Here is a 26,406-nt window from a genome sequence, read left to right as displayed (position 1 = left end):
TTCAGAGTAATCATACCTCAAAGTGCCAACCAGCAATTCTTGTGAACATCAGATATAATGAAGTACCACTCAAAAACTCTAGAAACCTTTTGGTTCACAGGTGCACCGTATGGGCACAGTTGAAATCTGTAATAAATGGGGTATCGATCCAATTATTTCTAAAATACAGAAGTTTATAAGTTAAGGGTATGCTGTTTGCAGTTTCTGTTGTCAGGTGATGTGTGTGAAGAACCTCCTTGCTCTGTGGATGCTGCTCGCTACTGCGGAGCGAATCCCTTGTGCGGTCCACGCGTCTCATTCTTTTTACCACGGTTCTGCTGTGGAAAATCTTGTATCTTTCACACGTCTTTGACAGCACTTGGGGCTAACATAATAATAAACACAAATGCTAAATGCAGTTACATTTTATATTAATTAAAACAATTTTTATTTATTTTATTTTTTTTGGCTTGCGGGATCTTAGTTCTCCCACGAGGGATTGAACCCTAACCACCGGAGTGCCAGGGAATTCCCTATATTTTTTAAAGTTAGCATTTCTATGAAATATTTCAAGCTCTCAGAAAACATACAGACCAAGAATACACTTGTGGTCTCCCTGCATCCTCACATTCTAGTCCCTTTGTCACAGAAACGCGATCCTGTTACCTTTGCCCTTCTCTTTGAGCTCGTGTTTGTCGTGGTCTCGGCATCTTCCCCTGCTAGTGGGGCGGCCTTCAGGAGGGGTCGGGTGGCGGAGGTGGTCGGTGGAGGCCGAGGCTCCCCGCCGCAGCTGGGCTCGCAGGCTTCCAGGAGGCGCCAGCCCGAGGCTTCTTCCGGGAGCAGCCTGCGGGAGGGAGGCGCTGGCCGGTGGAGGGGTGGGCGGTGGTGGTGTTTGCCCTCCTCGGAGGGTCCTGGAAAGGGGAGCGGTCTTGCTGGCAGGTCCCCAGGGATGGGGTGTTGGTGAGGGGGTAGGAGGAGGCGCCGGGGGAGCCTTACCCCTGCGCCCCACCCCCACCCCCACCCCCAGAGCCTCGACACCTGGAACTGGCGGCGCGTCACCTGGTTCTAGGGCGTGGGGCAGAGGGCGGCGAGTTCTGTCCCGCCTCGGCCCGAGGGTGGGGCCTGGAGGGGCGGGGCCTTCTCCACGGGAACTGAGCGCCTCGGGGCAGCTCTTCTCCGGTGAGGTCGCCCGGGAGGGAGCAGCCTGGGGGCTGAGGAGGGTCCCGTGAGCAGTTTCTGCCCGGCGGCCGGACGGGGTGCTTCCGCGCGTTCTCTCTTGGCTTGGTTCTTGGTCTAAAGAAAAAGCTGCCGTCGGACGGATTTGTATGTTTATTACTTTTATCTCCGCTACCGCGCCTCTTTTACTTTTTTGAAATAGGAAGTTGAATTCGTAATTCGTTTTCTTCACTTTCCTAAGGAAAAAAGGATATTTAAGACTATAAATTTACATTTGATTATAGCTTTGGCTGCACTCATATTTGTTGTATTGGTAAGTTTATATCTGTTCACATTTGACTTAATTTTATCTTTTTTTAGGTTGTGCTTAAACACATTAGTGTCTGCTTTAATCGTATTGAATCAGATAATTTAACTAGCGTAGTTTTCTTTTTGACATATATTTGGATGCTTGACTTACTGACTTTAAAGCTGTAGTATTTGTGTTTATTAATTTCATTTAATTAGATGAAGTTCTTTTTCCATATTTTTTTGACTGATTCAACAGTGTATTATGGCGTAGATAAAATCGACTCCTGTAATTTCTCATATCAATTTCTTCTTGCATTTAAACTTGTGCTGGTTATTTAGCAAGTAGATCAGGCTAATATTGATGTATTGTGCTTTTTATCAGTGTAAAACTATTCTCTTTATATTGTGTAATGCCTTTTTTTTTTGCGAGGGGAGAGGGGGACCAGATATTTTGCTTTGCCTGACAAATATGGCTGAGTGGGGTTTTAGTTTAACCAGTTGAATGTGATCTTTTCATTTTGCATCCTTCTGTGTCATTTTAACTGTACCTTTTGAAAGGTTTAATAGTCAAGTATTTAGACTAATGGATGTAATTGAAATGCTTGGCTATTTTAAAACAAACCTGTTCTTTTAATTTCCTTTCTGTTTTTCAGTTCCTTTTATTCCCTGCAGTAATTTGTAATTCAGAATATTAAGTTATAAATGTTGAAAATATTAAAAGTGCCCCCCCTTGCCATTGAAAATGAAGAAATCAGAAGTTTTCTCCCTCCTCTCTGTCTTAAGTTGACCCAGACTATAGACTTTTTCTTTGGGGAGGGAGGGATCTTCTCTGTAAATTCCAACCTCATCTCACCCCCAGTCTTTTGGAGACTTGGTTATGCACTTCTATAAAAGAATTGTAAATATTCTGGAATCTTGCAAACCTGAAAGAGATTGTTGCCTTCAAACTACCAGAAGAACTTGGTTTGGTACAGTTTTGCATTACAACTTTTTTTTTTTTTACTCTGGATACTTTTTTTCCGTTTTTTTCCCAGTTTATGGAATTACAGAAGAAGTTTGTTTTGTTTTTAGTTTAATTAGTTAATTGGTTTTCTGCTTGAAGGCCATGAGATCTTTATTTTTGTTCAGTTATTTGGATTTGCTTCCAGGATGTTGGTTCTACACTAATTAGTGTTCTCTGGAACATACTGACTATTGTCATTCTCCCTTTAGGCCCGTGGAAAGGTCTAGGGAAGTGTTGGTTAAATTCATCTTTTTAAAAAATATTTACTTTCTTTACATTCTCCTTAATAATCTTTAGTAACATCTAGGTGATTTTGTTTCCTGCTTTAATTCATTATTTTCTTTGTTGTGGTTTTCATTATTTTGGAAAATGTGTTCAGAATTCCTAGTTTATTTCTCAAGGTTGTTCTCTGGCTTCTTTTTGTTCTGCCCTTACTAATTTGCTTTCTGTAATAGTCTGCTATTCTCTTTCACGTGACAGAATTATTTATAATACTGCTGAGAATACGAATGGATAGTGTGTGTGTTTTATTCTCTTCTATGGAGGTATTATAAAGTGATTAAAAAGATTAAGCTGTGGAGTCAAATCTCAGGTTTTCCAGTTACTAAATACAGGATCTTTGGCAAATTATTTGACTTCTGTAAGCTGTGTTTCATCATGTAGTTAATAGTACTTAACCTCACAGGGGTGTTGGATTTAGCGAGATGATGCCTGTAAAGTGCTCAGCATAATGCCTAAAGTAAGTGCTCAATTCTCATGGAGTTTCTCATAGGAATGCTTCTCTTCTTTTCAGTTTGAAGAATGATACTCTTTCTCTACTGTTAAATTCTTTCATAGTTCTTTATAGTCTTTAGTCAAATGCAAACACTGTGGTGCGGGCTGGAGGTGCAGAGGCAGGTAGGTGTGCCTTCCCAGGAACGGTGTCAGTCTGGCGAGGCTGCTTGCACTGAAGTGAGGGTGATCTTTTTAGGAACTTCGTTATATACCAGTCATTGTCCCGTAGGTTTCTTTTCTCTGTTTCTCTTTCAAGAATGCTGATGTGTGGGTATATTATGTGTTTTAAAAGGCTTTATGTGGAAATAATTTCAAACTTTAAAAGTTGGAAAAATAAAAATAATACCCATATGCCATTTACGTAGATTCACCTGTTGTTAGGATTTCAGTATTGTCATCCATGCCCTTTCTCCTTCCTCCCTGCCCCATGTATATTTTTTTGCCCTGAACCATTTTGAGGGTAAGTTATACACACTGTGTTCCCTTTACCCCTAAATACTTAAATGTGTATTTCCTAATAATAGGGATATTCTTACGTAATCACAGCAGTATTATCACCCCATACATTTACATCAATATATCTAATCTACCATCCATATTTCAGTTTGTCACTTGATCCCATATAGCATTTCCCTCCTCCTGTGTAGGTTCCAGGATAGTCTCGGATCAAGTATTCCATTTAGTTGCCATGTTTCTTTTGAGTCCTTGAATCTGGAAAATTTCTTTAGCCCTTCTTTGTCTTTTTTGATATTGACAGTTTTGAATAATAGAGTTTTTCCTCACATACCTGGTTTTTGTTTGTTTGTTCTGTTTTCTTTAAATCACAAATAGAACTTTCCTTATTTTGTCTTTGTGTGATATTTCCTCATGATTATAGAGAGAGTTATTCATTCTTGGGCAGAATATTGCGTAAGTGGTGCTGTGCTCTTCTCAGGCTTTCAGCTGGGTGCACCTGATGGTTCGCTCTCCCTCACAGGTGGTGTGAATTCTGATCATCTGGTCAAGCTGCTGTAAAGTTTCTCCACTGTTTTCTTTCTCTCCTATCTAATAAAGCAGTACGTGAGGAGACACTTTAACACCGTGCGAATATCTTGTTGCTCCTCAGAATTTTCTCCAAGATTATAGGAACCAATGCCTGATGCAGTTTTTACCTGTTGTTTGTAAAATGCTGCTTTTCTAACTTCACATTTACCAGTCAGCCCCCTGCATTCTGTTGTATGCAAGAACCCTCCCTTCTTTCACATGTTAAAATTATGTATATCTTGTCGGTATTGACTCATGAATTCTTGTTATTATTGATAATTTATTACTGTACCTAATTTGTTTTGTGCTCAAATTGTCCAGTTTTGCCTTTGATATCCTTTTCACGCTGTCTCCTGTGTCTTTGTGGCATGCCCTCACCATTAAGCACTTCATTACATTTGGGCATAACAAGATACTCCAAAATCATCTTACACCTCCCTGCCCTAGCCCTGGAATCTGTCCTCTTTTCTATAAATAGGCCAAGTTCCTTTAGTGAAGATTGGGTGCTAGGTGTGCCCATTGCTCTGGGGGTGTTTGCTTCTTTGTCCTTTCAGCATATGAGGCAGTAAATACATGCATGTGTCTACATTTACACATATGCATATCTACAAATACATAAGTATGCGTATACTCACACATGTACATCGTTTATAAATAATGAATTTACACCAATACCTCCAATTCTGATCCCTCCTGCTGAGTTCTTTGCCTTCTCACATTCTTACATATCCATTCTCGTATAGTAAGAATCCTTGTGTTTTGCCTGTTATCCTTGAAGATTTTGGTTTTTTAAAAATTCCCCATTCTTTTCTTATTGATTTAATTTTTAAAAATACATAGGATATTAACACGCTTTCAAAAATTTCGGATTCATCCTTCCTGTATTTTTTTGTAATGATAAGCAAATATATTTTTGTTTCCCTTTTCTACACTGAAGGTAGCATATGTGCTCTTTTGTATGTTGCTTTTTTTTTAACTTAAAATCTGGAAGTCACTTCATATCAGTTCATAGAGATCTTCCTCATTCCTCCTCCTCCCTTCCTTCCTTGCTTCCTTCCTTTCTCTCTCTTTCGTTCTCTTTCTCCCTTTCTTCCTCTCTCTCTTTCTCTCTCTCTTTCTTTCTTCTGTTTATTTGAACCATAGTTTTTCAGCCAATGTCCTATGCTTGAATATTTAGGTAGTTTCCAATATTTTACATTAGAAGTGATTCTGTAGTCAATAACTTTGTGCATATGGGTTTTTGAATTGCTGGGAGCGAATCTCTAGAATAAATTTCTAGTAGTCGGATTCCTGGCTCAGGGGGGTAAATGCGTATGTAATTTTGTTAGGTATCGTCAAATTCCCTTTCGTGGGACTTGTGGCTCTTCCTTTTGCCACCACTCATGCATGAGAGAACTTCTTTTCTACATCCTTGCCAACAGGCTGTCATGTTCAGCTTTTGATTTTTGCCTGTCTTATGAGTGAAAAATGTTATCTCAGTGTAGTCTAATTTTCTTTTCTCTTTTGAGTGAAGCTGGTCATTTTTTCCTGTTTTTTACCCCTTTTTGCGAGTTGTCTGTTCTTGTGTGTTGCCTGTTACTCTTGAAGATTTTGATGACCCCACAGTCTAAGAGCTCCTTGTATAGTCGGGATATAAGGCCTTCAGCTGCGTTATACGGTGCACATCTTTTCTTCCAGTTTGTTGTTTGCCTTTTAGCTTTGCCTGTGTTATTTTTTGCCATGCAAAAGTTTATTTTTATATAGTCAGATTTATCAGTCTTCTATTGCTTTTGGATTTTTGAGTTAAAATTAGAAAGCCTTTTCCTATACTGAGGCTATAGGAGAGTTCATGTTTTCTTCTAGTTTTTATGTTATTTTTTACATTTAGCTCTCTAATCCATTTTTAGTTGATGCTTCTATATGGTATGAGTTATCTTTTCCCAGTTGGCTATCCAGTTGTCCAAAATCCATTCACTAAAAAGACAGTCTTTGCCTCAGTGACTTGAGATTCCAGACTAGAGTTTTAGATTTAGTTGGGTTTATTTCTGGAATTTCTTGTCTGTTCCATTGCTCTGTCTTTCTATCTTCATGAGCCAATGCCGTACCGTTTTAATTATAGAGGCTTTGCAGTATCTGGTAGCTGTGGTCCCCTGTCAGATCTTTTCTATTTCACATTTTTCCTAGCTGTTTTGTCGTTTATTTTTCCATATGAACCTTAGGCTCTGTGAAAAACCTCACTGGAATTTTTATCAGGTCACTTTAAATTTATTCATTGATAGTGAAATCTTGATGTTAGGACATCCTAACGAAGAACAAGGTATGTCTTTGCATTTGTTCAAGTCTAGTTTAGTGTCTTCTAGGAATGTTTTCTAATTTTCTTTGTATAGGTTTTGGACATTTCTTAAGTTTATTCTTAAAAGTTTTCTCTATTTTGTTGATGTTATAAATGGGATTTTCCCATTCATTATATCTTTTAACTGGTTATTATTTGTGTATGTGAATTCTATTGAATTTTCATTGCTAATTTTATATCCTGCTACTTCGTTAAATTCTTTTATTAAATTTGTGATACATTCTCTAGGATTTTCCAAGTATGCCGTCTTGTCATCTACAAATAGTTTTACTTTTTCTTTTCCTATTTTGCTTCTGTTTTCATTTGTTTTAGTGTTTACATTGGTTCAGAACCATGTTAAATAGTAGTGGAGATAATAGTAGGCATCCTTGCTTTGTTTCTGACCTTAGTGGGACTGCCTCTGGGGTTCCCCAATTAAATAAAATGCTGGCTTTAGAATTGAGGTATGTGTGTATGTCACATTAAGGAAATACCTACCCATTTTAATTTTCTCGGAAGTTTTTTTTTTATTAGGAATGGATTTTAATTTTTTTCCAAAGGTCTTTTCAGCATCTAGTGAAATAATTTATCTTCTCTCCTCAGACCTAATAATATGTTAGATTTTATTAATAGGTTTTCTAATATTTAACCATACTTGCGTTTTTGTGTAAACTCCTCTTGGACATGGTTTATGGTTTTTCTTGATTTGCTATTGGAGTCTGTTTGCTAACATTTTACTTAGGATTTGTCATCAGTATTTACGAGTACCTCCATTTTAAATCTGTAAGACTTTAGCAGATCTGTGGTTCATGCTAGTTTCTCTTTTTCAGTGAGCATCTCTTTTGTATCAAAAGATACCAGCAGCTCAAAAAGATAAAGTTCCTTTTTTATTGGTGCTTTAGATTGCAAAGTTGGGGGTGGGTGGGTAATGAGAGTCCCACAATTTGTCAGCCTTGTGCCCAGGATTTTAAGGCAGCCTAGCTCAGAGGCACAGAAGGTTTGGCTGGCCTCTGCCAGGCCTTGCACATCAGCAGTTCTACTTTGCTAACGGTAGTGCCTCTCTGTTCTGAGAATATGAGAAGCCATAATTGGATATTGATGTTGAGTGGTTATTTTCACCATTTCAGACACCTAATCATTTGGAGTGGATTGTATTTCCTTAGTGTGAATTCTTGTTTTTAGTTTCTGAGCTACCCATAAACAAACAGAATTCCCTAGCAGGACCATTTTGCTTTCAGAGTAGTAGTGAGTTGAGTAGGCTTACTCAACACGAGCTACTTCCTGATTCTGGAATGTGTTTCTTTTTTTGAAGTTTGGATTGCTACGTTCTTGGTTTTCTTCCTTCCCCATTTATGTTTTCTTGGATGTCTCTATCCACTATTTACACTTTCCAGGAGGTTTCAGTGTAAATTGAGTGATATCTCATCAGATGTTCAAAACAAACCTCTTTTTCAAAAACGTACACCCTAAATTAGTGTCATAAAAATTAAAGCTTAATATATAATCTACAAATGTTTCACGGATTTTTTAAAAAGGTTTACACCAGAACTGCAGTACAAACGCATAACAAACTGTTTCTGTTTTCATTTTTCCTGGTGTTTAGAATTGCAGAATATGTGTCGAGTGTGGCACACGATCTAGTTCTCAGTGGCACCACAATTGCCTGGTATGTGACAGTTGTTACCAACAGCAGGATAACTTATGTCCTTTCTGTGGGAAGTGCTACCATCCAGAATTGCAGAAAGACATGCTTCATTGTAATATGTGCAAAAGGTAAGAAGATATAGTTATTCCATTTGTTTGTCAGTTCTTCTGTCCATGTGATCATCTGCTCTGCCATGTATTTTGAGATCCAAACTTTTGTCATTCCAGTAATCCTTTCAATACTGAGTGCCATTATAGATGGAATTAAAGTATGTTTTTATGAGTCTGAAAGGCATAACGATGTAAGTGGGCAAAAAATAAGACAAGACCAGAAACAAGCATTAAGAGGGAAAAGTAAAGAGTAAATAGTTTAAAATGTGTTTAAAAAAGGTCAACACCTGTGATGACATCCAAAAATGACAGCTTCTTTTCTAGAACCTTCAATTGCTAACCCCTATTACCTCTTCTTCCATCCTTACCCCTTCCTATATCCAGTTTTTCAGCAATTATCTTTCTTTTCCCTAAATATTAATTTGACTTTAAATTAGAAAATTTTATTTAAATATATTTATCATCACAGATGGGTTCACTTAGAATGTGACAAACCGACAGATCACGAACTGGATTCTCAGCTCAAAGAAGAGTACATCTGTATGTATTGCAAACACTTAGCTGAGATGGATCCATTACAGCCAGGTGATGAAGTGGAGATGGCTGAACTCACTACAGGTAAATTGAGAGTTTTTGTTTTTTAGGATGCTGTGCCAGCCAGTCAGCAGTATATTACTTTAGTAACAATGAGGGAATCCTGTGTATCAGATCCCATCTTATTTTTAGCTTCTGTACCTGTGATCTTGGTCATCTCTGAATCTGATGGTTAACATCTAATCTAGCCTCTTTACAACTGTTCACCCAATATTTGAATTCCAGGACTATCGTACGCTCCTACAATTGTGTTTTTTGGGCCAACAGTGGAAGTTCCTTACTGTTTGGCTCTATGACCTAGTTTGCACTTCATACTCTGGGTTATTTTACTCCAAACAAATTTTAGTTTTATTAAATTTTGTTCATGTAGTTTTATTAGTACACCATTGGGTTATAAACGTAATAACAAGATTCTTAGATCATAAAGGGAACAGACCTGCTAATCAGATCGTTTTTCATTTTCATCAGTATGAATGGCAAAGTCTGTAAAAGTTCTATTTTATCATCTGCAAGGGGGTTAAGTAGACACACCTTGGTTACTAACATTTTGTTTCTAGTATGCCATCAGTATACAGTTGTGCAGTATCCTTTCAAAATAATAAAATTCCAGTTACTTTTTAATTCATTATATTTTCCATATTGGAAAAATGTAAATATATATTTGGTTCAAAATAGAAAAATCTGAAGAAGAATTTATGGCATTTTCAGGGATAATTTACCCCCATTAGAACAAGGTGATAGTTGTTGACTTAGTTAACAAAAACAGAAGAACTCATTCTGAGCTAAAGAATAAATAATTTTCTGTTAAGATTGTAACAATGAAATGGAAGTTGAAGGCCCTGAGGACCACGTGGTACTTCTGGAGCACGCGGCTAATAAAGACGTCGGTGGCCAGCAGCCCGCGCCTGGGATTGTTCCAGATGGTAAGGGTGTTTTTGGTGATGGACAGTCTGTTCTCTGAAGAAAATGCGTGTGTAGAGTGAATATGTGAACATCTGCAACTTTAGTACCCTAGGTAAAAATAAGCTGAGACATAGTCATGTACGAAGTTATTTAGAGAGGAGCCTTTTTAAATAAAATAAACTGAGAAATTAATCGGGGAAAGGGCATGTATATATTGTATTGATAGTTCAGCTGTAATCTAGACTTACTCATAAATATATACTTTGTTTAGGGATCAAGTGATTTTCATTAAAAAGCAATTCCTTTCTTTAGTTATCTTTGTAATTACTAACTAGAGCTGTTGCTGATTGTGAGATGTTTCATGCTGAGATAATGAAAAATTCATTGTTTTAGATCATGTAAGCAGTCCTGTTGAGGGTTATTTCAATGATATTTCAGTTAAGCTTTTTGCATTATTGATAATAGCTATTATTGTACTTGAGGATCTGGAATTAATGAGAGACCAGGTTTGGGGAAAACTACTTATTAAATTTAATCTTGGTCTCACCTCAAAGTCTGTGGGATTGTATGTGATACTGTGTTATATAGGTTGAATGTATACATAAAAAGCCCTTGAGATATTTTGAGGTTAATTTTATATTTAACAACTCTCATTAAAAATTATACTTCATAAAGATATAAAGCGAAGAAAAATAAGACAAAACTATATAATAATCTTATAGTACATAATCAGATTCCTTCCATATCCAGTTTCATTTCCATATCCTACTTAACAAATGAATAGTAACAGGATGTTTTATGCTTATATTTGAAATTGGAATTTGGCAGAAGGATAAATATCTTACCCAAATTACTGTTGAGAAGGCAGTGTTAGAGGAGTTTGGACTCCTTGCTGGAGATTCCATAAGTGTGTTATTCACAGCAGCTCACATCCATACTGGAGAGCAGCAGAGGAGTGATCCACCGGAAAGTCATGGCATGCGTGGACTTCTCATTGCTGGTAGGCAACGTGTTCATATCGTCTAATTTGATTGATTTACAGCATAACGCCTTTATGGTTGCTATGCGATTCGAGTCATAGTCTGCTAAGGTGACTTTTCAAATTAGAGATGAATTGTTTACTATTGCTATACTCACATGACGGTAGTTCAGTCTGTGGTTAGGTGATCCTCTTCTGGAAAACCATTGGCAGTGGATTTCTAAGGCAGAAATAGAGCATGTTTGCACTTTTATCTTAATCCTTCCTGCCTAGCACAGAGGAGAAAGAACATCCTCGTGTTCTGAGTGTGTATTGCAAACGTTCCTCTTTGCCAGTGAGACTTGAGGTAGTTGATCTACTATTATGAGCACATAATTTAGGCATCATATAGCCTTAAGATTGTTTTACTTGAGTCACTCAAATGGTGATACTTTCGGTTTTAAACCAAAAATGTTCACTTCATTTATATGTATTTTCTGTTTTAAAAGTCCATTTTTTTATTACTTTTAAAATTTTTAAGTTATTTTGAAGTACTTTTGTGTTTAAAAATATTTAGTATGATCAGATCTGTTATTTGATGTTTTTTTTGCTTTTCAACTATAGTCTTTGAATAAAGCAGGAGTGAGAAGTGAGATTTCATTTTGATATAAGAACATATATAAATTTCAGTCACCGTGGTAAATAGTAAATAAGGAAATTAGTGTCTTTATTAATGTACGTAAGAAATTACCCTGATGGCATTTGAAATAAGTGCTTTTTATCATCAGTGGTCTTACTTAATAGAGCCACTTAGGGCCCATGTCAATTGGACCTCTAACCTTACTCTTAAGTAATATTGGGTTAAAGGTTTAACTTACTAGTACCCTGATTTAAAATTTAGTAGTCAGTGACTATAGATACTTCTGATATCTAATTCTTTTTATTGATTTGCTAAGATAAGTCTCTTTGGTGATAGATGATGAGGAAGAACAATAATTATATCCAAAAAAATGTATTGATTGTGTTAGCATGTATGGCTAAGCAAAATAAGTCTTTTCTGTCTATGGTCATTACTTATTTGAGTCTACAGAAGCTTTGTTACATCTTGTGTCGGCTTATTGCAAAATTCTTTTTATTCTAGACTAATCTTTTTTAATTTGGACACATCATGTAATATCACTGAGCCTCATTTTCCTAGTTGTAAAATGAGTATAACTTCACCTACAAAATTTTAAATCCTCTTGTAAGTGACCAAACTGTGAAACATCATATATAATAGTTATATTAGAAATTAATTCTATTTTAATATTCTTACCAGAAATTACCTTAAACTCTGGGGATCCCATTAAGGTAGTGTTCTTGTAGGTTTTCTGGTCTGATCGGCGACTGATTCTAATCCATAAACCCTGCTCTCTTTTGACCTTTACTAACCTTGGTAATTGCCTTATTGCCTTTCTTGATGAATACCTTCTGACTTAAGGCATGGTTTTAGGCAAAAGTATGTTTTGGATCCCCCCCCCCCCCGCCCCGCCAACGTTTTTTTTCTACCCAAGCCTATTATTTTTAAACCATAGAGCTACAGACATGTAAGACATTAATGTTTTATACCTAATCATAGTTAGAAATTTTCAAATTCATAGGTACATTAACATAATAGATATTTGAAATTTTATAGAATCATCCCAAGATAAAATGAATCCTGAATTGGAAAATCAGATTTCTCGTGAAGCTGATAGCGAAGAAATGGAAATGCCTCCTAAAGTGATGCACACTTGCGGTGCAGATCAAAATGAGAACAAAATGGAAGTGACAGACAGCGCTGAAGCCCTTGCCCCCCAGGTCGCTGCGCAGCAGGGGGAAGTGCACTTGTTGGAGGGACCTAACATGGCGGTGTCCCCAGAAGAATCCCGGCCTCCAGGAGTCAACACTGAATCCGTCACTGTCCCGTCCCCCGGTGGGGAAGGTACGGCTTTATGTTCTAAGGAACAATTGGCCATAGAAAGGGTACCAGAAGAAATGGAACAGAAAGAAAATCCTGAACCCTCTACTGCATTTATGGACTTCGAAGTGGCTCCTGCAGTTGAGAGTTGTGTGAAAGATGGTGTATGCCAAGAAAGCAAATCTGTAAAATTACCATCTGAGACAGAGTCACCATCTTCATCAGCAGCGGGCATGAGCAAGGCAAACGCGTCTTCCTCTCCAGCACTTTCTTCCGACTTGCCTTCCCACGACATGCTGCATAGTTACCCCTCGACTCCCAGTGCTTCTGCTGGAAACGTCATGCCAACAACTTACATCTCAGTCACCCCCAAAATTGGCATGGGTAAACCAGCTATTACCAAAAGGAAATTTTCTCCTGGTAGACCTCGGTCCAGACAGGTATGGTGATTTTAATGATGTTGATAGAAAAGATGTTGGAGTGATTCTATAAAGTAAAAAAAAGTGTATGTGTAGCTTTGGTTTGGAGGGCAGGTTTTCCCGTTTAGGTGGAATGTAGATGTAATGTTGACTTATGTGTTTTGGCCACTTCAAAAAACACACTGTTAATGAAGACTAGTTTATTAAACTTGAAGTGATCTTATTGGAATGTAAGTGCAACCTCTTTGATTATAGTTTCTAATAGAAAACACTTTAAAGAAGTTTGTAGTTCTATGCCATAGTAACAGCAGAGACTTAAAAAAAAACGTAAGGTTTTGGGTGTAGTGTAATCAACATTTATTTTTCCCCTCATATATTTGTTTAGATATTATTCGTTGTACATATTTTTAACTGCTTAAGCATCAGAATTTACCTAGAGTATTTTTCATGCAGGGGAATTTCTCATTTTGGTTTTTCTATTGATTGCTAACTTTTTGTGGGAATTTTTTTAAAGTTAGGACTTACTTCAGTGGTTTTGTGAACAAAATTTTAGGATTATATTGTTGATCTTCAGGAAATGAAGGGAGTTCTTCCCATGATTATTCTAAGTTGTGTGAATGTGAACTCTACCCTGTAAGGGTAAGTTCCAGATCTTTTTCAGTGGGATTTGAGTGAAACTACAAAGCAAAATGAAGATACTATAGCTAAGAATTATATGTTCTACAAAATTTCTACTTTCTGAAGTTTTTCATAAAATAGCAACATATCAAACAGTGAAAAAGTCATTAGTCGCAATAATAATTTGGAGTTTTAAGTCTCATGATTTAAATTGCTTTCAGTGATTAAAGTTTAACTTTTTATAGGAATAATAATATTTTGATCGTCTAATTTTGGGATTGTGACACCAGTAAAAAAGTTAAATCAAACTTTATTTTAATGTGAAAATTAGTCTCCTACTTGATATTTATTTTCTATTCTACTAAGAGAGATTTTTCTTCTCAAACTAGTTCTCTTCATCCTTAGTTTTTTCTTTTATTTTCCTTTTCTTTTTTTGAACAGCATATACTAATTGTGTAGTTTTGGCTCTGAAAAGACTTTAGCAATGGAAATTTGAATCTCAAATTTAATTTTGGTTCAGACATTTACATTCTTTAAGGATATTGCATCATAAATATTCCTGTTAAATTTTACTGGTGTCTCTCCTTATTTAGAGACTTCTGCTCCAACTGAGAAGCCATTACGATTATTTTTCTGTTGACCTATGTTCCAAAATAGTGTGGGTATTTTTGTATGTGTGTGAGAGTGTGTATGTACATATATTTTTTTTCTTCCAAGTTCATCCCATTTTACATGAGCCGTGTCTTAATATTTGTTACTGTTACTACTACTGCTATGTTCTCTTTCAACTGTGGTAGTATTCTCCTTTCTATTTAGCTGCTACTGTCTGATTACTACCTCACAATTTGCTGCTAATCTCACAAGCAGCTATAGGCCATGTTCTACCTCCCAGTTTTGTTTTAGTTGTATAGGAAACAACCTTCACTTGGTGATTCAAAAAGCTTGTTGATACACTGCTTTGCTTTTGTGGAGACTATGCATTGGATAGAACAAGATACCTTATTTGTATCATCTTATTTTATGGGAAAATATTTAATGAAGTCACATGACTGTGATCTACTTCAGACACTCATGTACTATTTGCTCTCATGATAATATTGAAAGTTTTTGTTAAATCTTCTATGAAATATGTTTTCTTAGAAACATTTTCTTGAAGTATTCTTAAATATTTAAAGAAAACTTCATAGAAAAACATAAGTACTCTTAAATATATTTTGATAACTTTCAAATGCTAAGAATTTTTTTCTTCATTTTACCTTTCCACCTTTTTTGTTGTTGTTGTTGCTAACATCATATATGTGGAGAGCTTAGGAATTTACATAAATTCTAAGACTGACATCTGTTGAGAGGTTCTCATAGAGAAGGTGAAATTTCTTCAATAGAGTAGGTTTCCAAAAATAGTACTTCATTAGATTATAACCACTTTGCCATTACGTTGTGAACTGAATTTCTTATTTTTCATCAATTTAAGTAGTTTATTAAGAACCCTAGAATTTTATAACATACTTGTGTATTGCAATAGCATTTTAAATGAAGTGTCTCGAATTAACATATCAGTTTCATAATCTGTTCCTGTGAGAGCAAAACAGGCCTCCAGTGGTGAGCTGTAGAGGATTATAGTTTTGTTAACAATTAATTACAAGTAAGCAATCCCTCCCTCCCTGCCTCCCTCCCTTCTCTTTCTTCCATTTCTGGTTTCTAGACGTAAACCTTTTAGTAAGAAGCACTGTTGGCATTTTGGGGGGTTGGTTGGTTTTTGCTTTTAAAGTTAAAAAAGGCAGATCGGTGAATCATATCATCCAAATAAAGAGAGATTCTGTTCTTGATAAATTATTTCATATCCAGCTTTTAACTAAAATAAATTTGAAGTTTGAAGTACTGCTGTATATAATGTATACATAATGATATTCATTAAAGGAAATTACTCTAGTAGTTGTAATTGTCTATTCCTGGATACCTATGAGGTAAACTTACATACTGATACTTTGTCTTAGAACCTATCAAAAAAGGTTTCATTAGTAAATAGGTAAATATTCTCTATTCTTTATGAGGAATAAAAGTTGTAGAGTAGAGGCCAACAGTGATTTTCCCACATACCTTCTAGTCTAAATACTGTGTGGCATTTTATAAAAGTGACTTTTAAGAAGTCTTTTTTGTATTATTTATATATATTTGTACTGTAATTAATTGATTCTGGGAAAGATTGATTAATAGAAATTCAGCATGAATATTTCCATAGTGCAGTTGTTTGACTTCAAAGCCTTATTCTTCCATTACTGTCTGTGGGACACCAAGCAAGTTACCATGTGAACTCTCTTGGTTTCTTCATCCATAAAACTACATCAGATGGTTGTTAGAATTTAACGATAACACCTATAAACCCCCTGACACATAGCAAACGGTAGTGCTGCCCTGCTTTCTTTCTTGATTTGCAGGATAATGCAGATATTATGTGAAAATGGAGACTTGAGAAGGATGTAGTGTTCATGTGTTAAATTTGGCTGTGAAGTGGTGGTCCTGAAACCCATCACGTTGACTCATAACTATTTCTAAGGAAATGTGCCAGTGAAAATAACTGCAGGCCCGACCAAGTCAAAACACTGGCCACAGTAAATACAGGATGTAGTAGGTTTTCAAGTTCAGTGCCGCATAGCGGTTGCACAGATTTTAGAACTAAACTGCCTATTTAATTATTCTGTGTGTGATAGAGGCTGCAGTAGAGGAAACCACAGGGTACTGTGGGAAAGCAGAGAGGGCAAGAGGAAAAACTCTACTCAGGCTTACAGGCTTAGGCATGTTTTCTGGGAGAAATGACTAAACCATTGCTACTCAGAATGTGACCTGCAGACCAGGAATATCAACATCACCTGGAAGTTTGTTACACTGAATCTCAGGCCCCACCTTAACTTGAGTGAACATGTCTATTTTAAGAAGATCCCCATGCAGCCTGAAGTCCAAGAAGCACTGCTCTAAACCATTGAGAAACTGTAGTTTTCATCCTAAAAAAATGTCTAGCCTTTGGGGTGTCAACCTACAACACATACAGATCAGAAGTATCATACATCCCTCTTAGTGTTCTTGTGCCTGTTACATTTTTTAAGCCATTACTAAAACGATTGCTAGCACCAGCCAAATTCACTTTCTTAAATTACTGAGGGCTAAAGCTGGCAGCAGCTATTTCTGTACATATATAGTTTATCTCTTATCAAATCACTCTCAGGACTAAATTTCTTGTTCTGTTTGATGTTGAACTCAGCTTTGTATATGACTTATTTATGTTAAAAGAATTCTGTAAGTCATAAAAAAATGAATTGTTTGCTACAATAGCTGTAATGTACATGAGCGAATGTATGTACCAAAAAGACAAACTATAAATGCTTGTGTTTTCTGTTTCTCTTACTAATTGTCCTCCTTTCTACTCTCGTTTCACTGTTTTCACTTTCTCTAAATCAAACTCACCCAATAATAGCAATCTTGGTTTTGCACAGTATGTTAGGGAGAGGGTGGACTTAGGACTTGGTGGTGTGAATCTTCCCAGGAGACATACCTGACCTTCTCTGGCCACGTTTTAAACTGATTCAGTAGAATTGGATACTCTTGGGCCCTAATCATGACATTGATCATATGTAACAGCCAGCAGCAGGGTTTGACTTCTAATAGAAAGTTGCTCATCATAGCCTACCCTCCACCTGCCATTATTGTCCCATTTCCCTATTCCCACAGTCCTTGTAACAGCTTTGTAATTTTACTAGGTTGATAAATTGGCCTCAAAGCAGAAAACTGAATACCAACATTAAACAGTAATAATTATTGTTGGAATCGAATTCAGACTCTGCCAAATAGTATTTGTAAAGTTTCTGTGGCATTTGAGAACAAGTTGGTTCTGTTTAGCACTCTTTGTAACTTAAATTCTCCTGATGGTTACGTTTTTTAACCCCTTTTTTTTCCAGTTTGTAGATAGTTTAAGAGTAGCAGTGCATGGAATAGGTTGGTAATTTGTTAATAGGTGAAGAAGTCCAAGATTCTAGGCTACAACTGATGGAATTAGTGTGTTTCATATCACAGTACAGTGTTTATTGATGCATTTATGAATACATGCATGCAAAAATGCTCAGTAGAAAAAGTAGACGTTCAATAAGTGCTGAACAGAAGGCTTAACATAGCAGTGAACGAAAAGAGCAGAGTGTCTGCCATCAAGCTTATACTCCAGTGGCAATAGATAAATACAAGTGCGGTAAAGTAAAACCAAGTGTACCAACGGTGTAAACCATGTTACAGTAGATGGGGAATCTGACCTCTTCTGAATGGTCTGTGTAAATTCTTTTTGATCAAAGCTGAGATCTGAAGGGTAATTTATAACTACAGTTGATAATTACATCAGTATTTTAGTTTTAAGGTCTAAAGAATATATTAGGTAATTTCTTCTTTGTGAAAATATCTAAGTGTAATCATAATTTTCTTCATTTCCTATAAAATTGCACGTGCTCTACCTTCCAATGCCTTATGATAACATACTTATTAAAATTTATAATGTAATTACCCAAGCTTTTATTGTATAAGTTTTTCATAGCAGTTGAACGGTTGTCTAATTATCCCTGAAATAGCATCTAAACATTCTTAATCTATAGAGCCCTTCATTTTGTTCATCCATGTTATATGAAGTATGAATGCTTTTTGAAATGAGATATAATTTTGGCATCAAAGCTAACTTATAAATTATGAATAAATATTATTTTAGAATATGACTTTTTATGGTATACTTTAAGGACTATCTACTGGTATACTTTAAGGACTATCTACTGATATACCATTAAACGATCTACCAAAAGGAATTTAATATGTACACTAGCCAGATATCCTCAGAGAAAAACACTGCGTGGAAACGTTGAGGGAATGAGGTTTAGATACCTCTTGCTCTCACTCTCTACCACTAAATACTGATAAACAATAGAACAGATGACCCCGTATTGTGTTCAGTATGCAGATGCTAAAGGTGTTGTAAAGGACACATGGTTCACTTGGAGTGCCCGGGAAGGCCTCTTCGAGGAGGAGGTATTTAAGGCCATACCTGAAGATTCTGGAGACGCCAACCAGGGGACAGGTGGTGTAGTTCTGAGTCAGTAGGTCCCCACTGTTGAAGAGCTCGGCATGTGTGAAGGATGGCAAGGAAGCCAGGGTAGCTAGGGCGTATCGACAGTGAGAGATGCCACAAGATGCAACTGAAGAGAGGCAGTAAGAAAGGTTTGAGTTTTAAGTGTCACTGCGGAGCTATCAGAGGGTTTGGAACAGGGCAGGAGAGTCTTGCTTGGTCACATTTACATTTTTTAGGAGTCCCTCTGGCTGCTGTGTGGGGAAAGGCTTGAGGAGGTGCAGGTGAGGAAGAAGCGTAAATAGAAGTAGACTGTTGCAGCAGGCTAGCTGAGAGGTGGTGCCGGCTGTGGGAGTGCAGAGAAACAGAATGACCAGAGACAGAACTTGAAGAGAGAATGTGCTGAATTTACCGATGGTTTGGATCAAAGGAGTGGTGAGGGAGAGGATTGAAGGGGCAGAGGAGAGTGATGAGAGAAGAGAACAGGTCTAACGACTCCCAGTTCTCTGACTCGGACTGGAATCCATTTCTAAAGATGGGGAAAAGTTGTGAGTTGGAACTCGTTTAAGGGAGAGATTTTAGACGTAGTAAACTGGAGAGGTTTTGTGCGACAAAATGGAAGTGCTAAGAAAGAAGTTGAAAATCATAATAACTTGGAGCTCTCAGAACATGTTAGAACTAGAAATGTGAATTTGGGGAACAACAACATCCAAGATGGTGTTTACAGCCCTCATTGTAGATAAGATCATTTAGGACAAGACTACACAGAGGAGAGTGGTCCAGGCTTCCGCCCTGGGAAACAGTGGGGCTTTAGAGGTCAAGTGGAGGAAGAACTCAAAAGGGAGGCTGAGAAGGGTCAGTGAAGGAGGGCAGAGAAACATTCACTGATGTGCTGCACAGAGCCCAGCAGAACTGTAAGTAGATGTTGACAGTGAAATGACAATAGAGAAATTGCTTTTGTCAGCGCGGAGGTTACAGAAGGCCCTGGACACAGTAGGAAAGAAGACAAGTGTGGACATAGACGCAGGGTGATCTGTTAGTGGGAAAGCATTTGTCAGGTGAAATCAGCATGGCTGTTAGCTGAGCAGAGGGTAGGTTAATTAAAGTGAAACCAGCCTCTCCCTGTGTGGTCTTTCTCGAAATACTGTTATTTCATTAACTGTCTCCTCCCCAAAGGATAGCAAGTTCTTATTTCTAGTTATTTAAATTCCCTGGTGGTATTTTAATGGGATTGATAGGCTACTACTTGTTAGTGTGTTAGTGTTCTAGAAACCTGGTAAGTACTGTGTTTCTTGTCTTCAGTTTTGATCATTTAATTGGTAAAATTATAGCATGCTCTGTTGAATTATCTAATTCCAAATAGGTTCTGTATTGTTTGACATTTGTGTTTAAAATGTTATCTTTGTGGAGTAAACGTTTTTCTTTATGCTGCTTATTAGCATCTTCATCAGATTAGTTCAGGTTATTGCTGAATGGGGTTATCTGGAAGCAAAATGTTTTAGTTTTATCTTAACTATTTTAGTAAGTACTGTTTCTCATATAAATAATCAGATACATCAGGCATTTTAATTTGCAAATTTAGGACAATTTGCTTTAACATTTTTCAACTATTCAAATTAGTTCCTTGGATATAATCCAAGTGTAGTAGTCCCCTAAATAAAAATAAAAATCAAAACCCACAACTAATGGTCACTGAAGGAAGAGTAATTAAATGTTAGGATTATAATGGTATTTGCATCTTATGGTTACAAACTGACTTTCCAAATTTTAAAGTGAATGTGTCTGTTGATTGCTCATGTTTCTGACTGCATTTTTTTGGCCTACTGTTTTGGTGGTTTATAGCAAGAAGTATACATAACATTCTTTATGTTTATTCTTTTCTCCCTTCCGGTAGAGTGATAGTTGTTAGAAGAAAATAATCCCCAAATAGTTTCTTATAGTTTTAATTCTTAAAGTTTGATTGACATTTATTTATATCTTGGTGCCGTAATTGCAGTTCATGAGTCAATGTTGATGTCATGTAAACCTTGATTTTTAATACGTTTCATTGTACTGATGTTTCAACCAGAATAAAACATTTAATGTAAATTGTAGCTACAAACATTTAAGTATACAGTCACTGTAAGTGATAAGCTTATTTTCCTTACTACCTTGAAGCAATCTGTCCTAAATTTCCATACGTCTGCATTTGTTTTTGCTGTTCTAAAATTCCTTAGTTGCTGGCTTTGACCTTTTATGTTGCGGAGTTTTATACATCTATTTTCTCACCTGCCATATCCTAGGGGGCTTGGAGTACCCATAATACAGTGAGCCCACCTTCCTGGTCCCCAGACATTTCAGAAGGCCGGGAAATTTTTAAACCCAGGCAGCTTCCTGGCAGTGCCATTTGGAGCATCAAAGTGGTAAATAAAATTGCATTTACATTCGTATATCATTTCTTTCTGGTTGGTTTTGTCCGCGTAGAAGTTAAGAATTAAACCTTTCTTTTCTAGATAAATAGTTTAGTTTCCAGAGCCACTTTTTAAATCTAAAATTTTTAGTATTTGAAGAAGCAACGTGCTTGCCTTTAAAAACCTGCACTGGGAGGAAATTAAATTGCCATTTTACTTGACTGATCTTAAGGGTAAATTTTTAATACCCTTTTTTATGGTTGCTTCCTTTTATGTTGTAATTACCAGTATTTCTACGGGGGAAATCCTTGTCACATAGGCTATAAAGTAATTAAAGACTTGTTCATCATATCGTAAAATTTTGTTGCTTAGAAAAGAACAAAAGAAAAGCTACATTAATTTATTATGTACTAATGGAGAAGAAATAGCAGAATTGCAGCAGATTTCATTGTCTGTGTTAATAATCTAAAAACTATAGGATCTCTTTTTCATGTCATTGGTGGATGACTCTGTTAGTCCTTGAAGTTGTCTGGTGCATTTTGAAGGTGAAAAATTAATTTGGAAAAGTGTTAATCATCTGAAAAGTTAAAAAAATTTTCCTGACTAGAGTAGACAGTATTCTTCATCTTCTATATTTAATAATATAATTCTGGAATAAGGGTTTTTAATTTAGACTAATTAAGGATTTCAAAGGAGTTCTAGATTCTGCTCTCCTATTTTCTATCACCGTTGGAAGAACTGTTTTTCAACTCACTCTGATAGCATGCAAGGTGTTGAAAATGTAAATATTAATTAGAAGAGTTAAAGAGGTCTTGTTTGACCATTATGAAGCATATACCACTGATTTTCACTTATTCTTACCTGTGTCATTGGATGTTGAGGAGAAATACATTGAGGGATTACTGTAGTCTTGATTCCGTCACTGACTTTTAAAAAATCTTTTATACCTATTGAAAAACAACAAGAGAAACTATCCAATTGAACACTACCCTGTTGCTTGTTCAGAGAAGCTCAGGATCTGAAGGAAAGCAGCATAAGAGGATAAGGAGAGGCAGCTGGAAAACTGGAAGTTGGCTTTTACTAAAAAACTGAAGGAACAAAAGCCCCCCTTCCCTCTTGTTCACGTGTGTCTTTTTGGTGCTCACAGTATAACCGTAAATTGCTGACTTGGAGAGCATTCTGCCAAGTAGGTAATGAGCTCAGTGTTTCAAACTGCTGCAGGTGACCTCAGCTGAAGGTGTCACGTATTATTTACCTTGTTAGGGAAAACAAAACCGGGATTTTCCTGAGCATTTTAGTAATCTTAAATACACACAGCACAAGTAGGTGTAGATGCCAGGTGTTTTCAGGTAGTAATACATAAGTCTGAGAATAAATAAGAAAACAGCAACACAAAACCTTAGTGCTTATTTGTTAAAATATCAGGGAATTCAACATATTTTCCCATAGAATTTTTTCTTGTGTAAAAATTCACATAAATTATTTCCACTTGAAGTAATTATTATCTAGGTGATTTAAAGCAAGCCTTTTAATTTTTCATCAGCTTTCCTGTATGGTCAGGTATTGAACGGTTAGAGGATATTGACAGTTTTCACGACAGAAAAAATACTGTTGCACATAGTAAAAATGAGCTTTTGTGCAACGCAGCGGTGCAGAATAGTGGTTAAGAGTGAGGTCACTGGAGCCAGGCTTGCCAGGTGTCTGACTTGGCGCAAGTTACTTAACCTTTTTATTCCCCAGGGTACTTACCTCTGAAGTGGGGATGATGAAATAGTATTGACCTTATGAGATTGTTGAGAGGAACAAGTGCTTCGAGCAGTACATAATAAGTACTAAGCATATGATAACTATTAATATCGTTGCAATTACAAGAAACCAGTTGGCAAGAGAGTCCTTCCTCATACTTGCTCTATAATACAATACAATTTGTTGCGCCTGAAAATACCTGGATAGAGTTGTGGCTTTTCTGCCCCCTAGGATGTAGGATTAGGAAACGGAAATACAGTGCCAAGGTTTGCTGTTGCAGGGCATTCACAGTAACAGACCAAGTTTGATTCTAAGGTTGTAGATGTTTAAGTCGTAGAATACATACTGAAAGATGCAAATAATAAGCCTGGTCTCTTAATATTTATCATCTGATTGGAATAAAAGGGAGAAGCAAGTATTTGTGTAACATTTAATAAGACGGTTTATCTCACATTTTGGATTTAAAATTCTTTTGGGCTTTTACAGAATGCTGACTTTTCCGTATCTGTCGTGTAGGGCCGGGGGTCAGGATTTCCAGGAAAGCGGAGACCTCGTGGTGCGGGACTGTCAGGACGAGGCGGCAGAGGCAGATCAAAGTTGAAAAGTGGAATCGGGGCAGTTGTGTTGCCCGGGGTAAGGCCCGCTCACTTTACATTTGCTACAGTCCTTAATGTGTCGGCCGACGATGATCAGCTCATTTGTACCAAATTACTTAGATTCTAAGAGTCACATAAACAGGCTAAAATTTTATCTCCATCTGCATTTCTTTTTAAACCTCTGGTGAGGTTTTCTTCTATATTTTCTACTTTTTCATTCCTTTTTTCTTACATTCCTCTTTGACTCTGATCTTTCTTCTCCAAAATCCAATATGCAGTATATTTGCTCTTCTATTAAAACAAAACTTCTGTTATATTCTTGAGTTTATTTGAAGAATTTAATTATGTTGGTGTTTTAAATTTTTGATTGTAGTTGCTCTCAGTAATATGTAATATGGTTTACAGAAAAAATTAGAAATGTTGTAGATTAGTATGGAGTCTAAAAATGTTGAAGATTTTATGACTGTCTTTGACTTATTTGAATTTAAGATTGATAACTGTATGGTCATTGGCACATTATGAGGCTTTGTTTAAATGTGTATTGAAAAAACTGCATTTGGCAAAAAATAATAGCAGATATTTCCTGCAATAACTTTACTATTTTACCGATACCCTGTTTTTCAGATTCTAATTGTCATGTTAAGTTCAGGATACAGGTGGGATTGTTCAATTTGCTACTGTTTTTCAGATTCTAATTGTCATATTAAGTCCGGGATGCAGGTGGGATTGTTCAGTTTGCTGCTAAAGGAGTAAGGAAACTTGGATTCTGGTGGTTTTTTTTTAAAGCAAGTCCCTCCCTCCCTCCCCACTCCCCGAATTAATAGGCCTATTGAGGTAAAATTGATATAAAATAAGGTACAAATATTTGAAGTGTACAGTCTCATAGGTTTTGACACATGTGTACACCCTTGAAAACCACACTACAGTTAAGAACGTATTCGGCCCTCAAAGTTTCTTTGTGCCTCTCTGAAATCCCTTTGCCTGCCTTCCTGCCTTACCCCCAGGCAATGACTGATCTGATTTCCATTTCTGTCGATTGGTTTGCATTTTCTGGAGTCTGTGTAAGTGGAATCATGCTGAATATACTCTTTTTGATATGATTTATTTCACTCAACATAATTATTTTGATATTAATTCATGCTCTTGTGTGTGTTAACAGTTCCTTTTTGTTGAAGAGCGTTCCATAGCATGGATGTGCCAGTTTGTGTATCTGTTCACCTATTGAAGGACATTATGTTTGCTTCCATTGTTTGGCTATTAGAAATAAAACTGCTCCAAACTTTTACATATAAGTTCACCTGTGGATATGTTTTCTTTTCTCATGGGTAAACATATAGAAATGGAATGGCTGGATGTATGGTAGGTATATGCTTAGCTTTTTAAGAAAAGGTTGGTTTTCAAGTTGGGTGTGACATTTTATATTTGCAAGAATATGTAAGGTTCCATTTCCTCCACATACTCACCCACATTTGGTATGGCCAGTCTTCTTAATTTTAGCCATTGTAACAGGTGTGTTAAGAGTATCTGACTTGCATTTCTCTAATAACTTGTGATATTGATCAGCTTTTTTAGGTGCTTATTTGCTATCTGTATATCTTCTTTGATAAAGTCACTCTTCAGATCTTTAATACATTTTCCAAAATCGAGTATTTTTTTAAAAATTTATTTGTTTTTATTTTTGGCTGCGTTGGGTCTTTGTTGCTGCGCATGGGCTTTCTCTAGTTGCGGCGAGCGGGGCTACTCTTCCTTGCGGTACAGAGGCTACTCATTGCAGTGGCTTCTCTTGTTGCGTAGCACGGACTCCAGGCACGCGGGCTTCAGTAGTTGTGGCTCGTGGGCTCTAGAGCGCAGGCTCAGTAGTTGTGGCGCACGGGCTTAGTTGCTCTGCAGCATGTGGGATCTTCCTGAACCAGGGCTCAAACCCCTGTCCCTTGCATTGGCAGGTGGATTCTTAAACACTGCACCACCAGGGAAGCCCAAAATTGAGTAGTTTTTTAATTAACTGAGTTTTGAGATTTCTTTATGTATTCTGGACACAAGCTCTTCATCATATATATGATTTGCAAATATTTTCTTGCATTTTGGGGTTTGTCTTTGCATTTTCTTAACTGTGTCTTTCACGGAGCAGTTGATTTAATTTTGATGGAGTCCAGTTTATTAATTTTTTTCTTCTTCTGTGGATTGTGCTTTTTGGTGCTGAGAAATACTTGTGTCACCCAAGGTCACAAAGATATTCTGTGTTTTCTTCTAGAAAGGTATTTCATTTAGATCTATAATGGGATTTGAGTTTTTTAAATGTATGGTATGAATAAAGATGGAAGTTCATTTTTTTACATACTGAGTAGCTGGTTGTTTTAGCACTGTTTCTCTGAATTGCCTTTCATCATTCTTGAAAATTAGTTATCATATATGTGGATCTATTTTTGGAATCTCATGCTGTACGATTGCTCCATTTCTTTAGGCCAATACTCCACTATTTTGATTACTTCTACTTTACAGCTGCTCTTGAAATCGAACACTGGTAGTGTTCTGATTTTCTACTTTTCAAAATTGTTTTGACTATTCTAAATCCTTTGTACTTCTATATGAATTTTTGTATTAGCTTGTCAATATCTATAGATAAGCCTGCTAGGATCTTGATTGTGTTTGCATTCAAACTATAGATTAATTTGGGGAAGATTGACATTTTAACCATATTGAGTTTTTGAACCCATCAGCACCTGTATCTCTCCATTTCTTTAGGTCTTCCTTAATTTCTTTCAGCGATGTTCTTTAGTTTTCAACAGACAGGTTGAACAGATACTGTTAATCAGATTTATCTCCATCTTCCATATTTTTTATG

General features: G+C 36.7%; 1 protein-coding gene across 8 annotated transcripts in view; it reads left to right on the top strand.

The window, feature by feature from the left end:
* KMT2C (lysine methyltransferase 2C) overlaps positions 1–26,406 on the top strand; it is a 294,243-nt gene that overhangs the window by 173,588 nt on the left and 94,249 nt on the right. For 5 of the 8 annotated variants that reach the window (XM_033863531.2, XM_033863535.2, XM_033863532.2 and 2 more), the window contains 7 exons: positions 8,161–8,330; positions 8,782–8,930; positions 9,716–9,829; positions 10,732–10,809; positions 12,443–13,146; positions 21,115–21,234; positions 23,485–23,601. In XM_033863531.2, coding sequence (XP_033719422.1) covers positions 8,161–8,330; positions 8,782–8,930; positions 9,716–9,829; positions 10,732–10,809; positions 12,443–13,146; positions 21,115–21,234; positions 23,485–23,601 — 1,452 coding nt within the window. The remainder of the gene's footprint in view (positions 1–8,160; positions 8,331–8,781; positions 8,931–9,715; positions 9,830–10,731; positions 10,810–12,442; positions 13,147–21,114; positions 21,235–23,484; positions 23,602–26,406) is intronic. The other 3 variants (XM_033863536.2, XM_033863533.2, XM_019930304.3) reach the window with 2 other exon arrangements.

This window comes from Tursiops truncatus, chromosome 9 (genome assembly GCF_011762595.2).
Source record: "Tursiops truncatus isolate mTurTru1 chromosome 9, mTurTru1.mat.Y, whole genome shotgun sequence".
NCBI lineage: Eukaryota > Metazoa > Chordata > Mammalia > Artiodactyla > Delphinidae > Tursiops > Tursiops truncatus.
This window is presented reverse-complemented; position numbering and strand designations above follow the sequence as displayed.